The 4389-nt window shown below is 31.9% G+C and overlaps 1 protein-coding gene across 1 annotated transcript; it reads right to left on the reverse strand.

Moving 5' to 3' along the window:
* Positions 1 to 56: 56 nt before the first annotated feature.
* On the reverse strand, positions 57 to 1643 carry Tsp_12551 (putative KH domain protein). The gene has a single exon (XM_003366754.1). It carries the CDS (start codon positions 1641 to 1643, stop codon positions 57 to 59), a length of 1587 nt encoding a protein of 528 aa, XP_003366802.1.
* Between the last annotated feature and the right edge of the window lie 2746 nt (positions 1644 to 4389).

The following is a 4389-nucleotide window of genomic DNA, read 5'->3' on the forward strand; positions in this document are numbered from 1 at the left end:
CTGGAACCAGTAAAGGTGGCATCTTCTCGACACGGCAGACTGGAAATATTGGAAGATTATGAAATAATTTCATTGACGTTCCCAAAACGAAAATCCGCCTGCTGAATTTCTCCCACAACGTCCTTTATAAAATGGATGGATTTCAAGTAGGCAATTAATGCATGAAACGCTTTCCAAAGTTTGAACATCAAGATGCTATCATAATCATTTTCAGCGAATGCCATTACTTTTATCGTGTTATTTTCTTCATGTAGCAGCTGGATACGACATTCACAAATATTTTGTATCGCTTTTACAGTTAAGCTATTAGGACCGATTATTCTTTTTGCAACATCAAATGGGTAGTGCAAAGATGAATAAATCTTCGTAGCAAATGCGTTTTCAATTTCTCCAATTTGTACAGGTGGCGGAAGATGAAGAAAGTTCTGCAGCCGTGTCAATGTTAGCAAATTCTTCATGTGATAAAGCAAAATATTTTCCTCAAGTTTTTCAAACATATCTACTATACCTACAGTGATGAATGAATTCTTCTCATTTAATGGAGCATTCAACAAATCTGCGCCACATAAATTAACGGGAAAATGAACCTTCAACATTTCAGCTCGAGTTGCATAGAATTTCAAATCTTTTAATTGAACTGCATTCACCATGTCTTCGTCAGAATAAAACGATTTTAGCAAGCAATGAATGCATTCAAATGCTCTCCAAAGCTTGAATTTCACAATACTTTCAAAATCACGCTCGACGAATACTTCGATTTGTAGCGCATTGACTTCTTTCCAACGCAGTCGGATGCGGCATCCACAAACTGTTTGAATCACTTTCACAGTTAAACCACGAGGACCAATTATTCTGCCTGAAATATTAAATGGAAAGTCGAGAAGTGAATAGATCTTCTTAGCATATCCATTTGTAACTCTACCACTCGCTGCTGGTGATGGAATGCTGAAAATATCATGGAACATTGGCAATGCTAGCAAGTTGTTCATGTGACTGGTCAGCATTTGCTTTTCCAATACTTTAAGCATTTCCACTGAAAATCGTTTACCCACTGAGTAATGGTTACTTGAAACAGCACTTACATCATTTATATCAGAATGACAATGCTGCTGAATGATAAAGAATTTTATGATGATTTCAACCTGGCTTTCATAGAATTTGAAATCATCAGATTGAATTGCTCGCACCATATCTTTTCCTGAAGGATCCATGCGAAGCAAGCAATAAATGAGCTGAAATGCTTTCCAAATTTTGAACTTCACAATGCTCTCGTAATCTGGTTCAACAAATATCTGGATTAGCAGTAAATTGTATTTTATGAAATTCAGTTCGATGCCACATCCACATAATAGTTGAATAGCTTTCACAGTGCAACCACGCGGACCAATTATTCTGCCTGTCATATTATACGGCAAACCTGCAGTTGAATAGCATGTTTCTGCGAACCCTTTCTTAATTTGTCCACTTGGTTCAGGCGTCGGAATCTGAATAATGTGCTGAATCATTGGCAATGCAAGCAACTTGTTCACATGATGAAGCAGAATGTGTTCTTCAACATTAATTATCAGCTGTGTGATGAACTGCTCGGTGGAATCCTCATCGACTTGCTTTACTGTTCTGCTCGGCTGACTTAACGAAGACATACTGCTGTTGTGATAATTGAAAGAATGAGAGAATGATCTTTGTGACTTCAATCAACCTATTTTATATATCTATGGCCCAACTTTAAACTGCTGCTTTTAAAGTTTAGTTTTGTTTAAAGTGATATGGCTTTAAACAAAGGTCATTCTTAGGAGTTATTATAATTGAAAAGGTTTTTAAAAAATTATTTATTTAAAATATTCCTACCGCAAATTGAAAAACACATATGCTGTAGTTTTATTTGTTAAACGTTTTTTAACATTATTTTTATAATATTTTTAAGTTAGCGTAAGGTTCCAAATTAATGAGTTTTATTGAGCGTCGTATGATGCCCATGCTGAATTTGAATGAGAACTCAGCTACCTTCCCATTCTCATAGTGAACAATGAAATTTCTTTTAAAATAAGGCATTGATGTTGATGTTAATTTAACTTTTCAAATTTGCATTTTCAAGGCAGTCATATTTCAATTAGAAGCAATATAATTTTTATTTAACTGACCTGTGTGAGATTTACATTTGTTTCATAATTTTAAAACAACGTGCAAAATTAGTTAAAAATTTATTTTCCCAATTTATTTCCTTGGTTTTTTATAGTATAAATCAAAAGTTAATTCCAGAAGTGACTGTTTGAAACATGGCTGCATATATCATGAACTACACCAATATAATATTAATGAAACCATTTTACGTGGAAATAGTTAAAACAATAAAAATAAAATTGGTCCTAATGTTTCATTTATAGTTTAGTAATAAATTAAAGAAAAAGTTGAAAAGTTGAAAGATTAAAGTAGTTGAAAAAAACATAAAAGTTGAAAAAGAAAGCAACTGAGCTGGTTGTTGCTTGCAAACATAATTATTAATGAATATTAATTTTTCAATAACAAATAAATACGGTGAATATTCACATCAAAATTAGTATGGAAATTTTTTGGGTAGCATTGATGGTCGTGCGCATGATTCATTGTTAATGTGAAACACGGAAACGCGAATTTCACGTACTGGGTTCAATTGCACATGATGTATCTCAGTTGATGCGATAATACCGAGTGATGGAAATCATGTGTATCATAATCTTACTATCAATGTCTTTCGAATTTTGTGAAAAAAATTCATGTCTTGGAACCTGAACTTGGGTTTAAAATTGAATTTGGGGTCAGAAATTTTAATTTCATTACTTTAGGCAGGACTGGGTGACTGATGATATGACTGCTACCTTGGAATGTACATGGTGTAAATAGGTGGCCGAGAAACCACTTGGAATGTTGCGATAATCGGCTCAACAAAACAGCGGGTGGAATTGAGCTTGGATTGTGCAGGTCACTCCATTTTCTTTAAGAAGAAAAAACCGTGATGAAAACGCCAATTATCCAGTTGCTTGCAAGAAATCCTGCCCCTGGTTCCATTAGACAAATACGTAATAGGTACGCTGAAAAGCAGCGACCGGTTATGATGTACACGGGTGAATACACCAGCGGCGGGCGTACCATGGAGCCGTTTCTTGAAGCTTCGATGTATCTCATGCCAGAGCCGATTTAATGCCAAGTGGTGGTTTTGTATTATATTTTTTGTATTATATGTTATTATAATTGCTGTCATTATCTGTCATTTTCTGTTGTTTATTTGTCACTTGATTTTTCAATGTCTATATCTTGTTAATTCGAAATTCCAACAATAATTCCTTATCTTTCTTGTTTCATTATATATATATATATATATAATTTAGTAAAAACACATGAACATTATAAAATTGAACTGTTCTCTTTAATATATTGACATTTTCACAATTTCTGTAAAACACTAAACTAAAAATTTCAATTTTAACTTCTCAGATCAATTTACTTTGAAAACGCAGTACATATTTATTTAAAAATTCACAAAATTATACACTTCATATATATCAAATTAAAAAAGAATTCAAATTTTTTATTACACACGTAACATTTATGTTAATGCTAGAAATCTCGATTTGATAAAAATCAGTAATTCATTGAATGTTTTCCAAAACTGTTCATAAAAACCATACAAAATTTATTTAGTTTATAAGAAAATTCTTTTGATTCATAATATGAAGCTACTAACTTGTGCAGAACGCGTTAAATATTTTATAGAAGAACAATACCAATCAGGCAGTGGAATAACAAACCTTCATATCAATATATTTAAACAACTTTACTTAGGAAAGTTAGGAAATCATTAAATGATTCCCATGAAGTTCAATTCTTCTAATAGGAAAAATTAAAATTAAAAATCGAATAGACGTACTGAACGATTAAAACATATAGTGTAATAAGTCCCGGTTTAATTCTTGTCCATAACATGCTTACAATATGAAATTATTTGGTATTGAAAGATATCTCTGTTTTTTTTAATTCAGTGCAAATACTGAAGAGATCCACAAGTAGCACACAAATTGCGTTTTAATGAAATATTTTTTTCATTCCACATAATGTTTAATTTTTATATTCAATTTATAAATTATTTATTTATTTTTTGAGATGAATAATGCAAATTTCGCACTTCAATTCCACAAGCGCAGATCTGATTTTCGAATATCATCTTAAAATGATGCACAACTAATATCGACTAATAGCGAATAATTTAATAAATAAATGAATAACAATACTGAGAATTTTAATAATTCATGTTTTTATATGACTAAATTCAATTACAAAACCCAATTTAAAATTCAACTTTCTACTACAACAGACGAATTTCATTGAAAATGCGATTCATACCGTTCAATTCAT

Source organism: Trichinella spiralis (assembly GCF_000181795.1).
Source record: "Trichinella spiralis strain ISS 195 chromosome Unknown Scfld5470, whole genome shotgun sequence".
In the NCBI taxonomy this organism is placed as follows: Eukaryota; Metazoa; Nematoda; class Enoplea; order Trichinellida; family Trichinellidae; genus Trichinella; species Trichinella spiralis.

What these genes read in the sequence shown, in the direction of transcription:
- Tsp_12551 (XM_003366754.1), bottom strand. Translation starts at nt 1,643, where the DNA reads ATGTCTTCGTTAAGTCAGCCGAGCAGAACAGTAAAGCAAGTCGATGAG.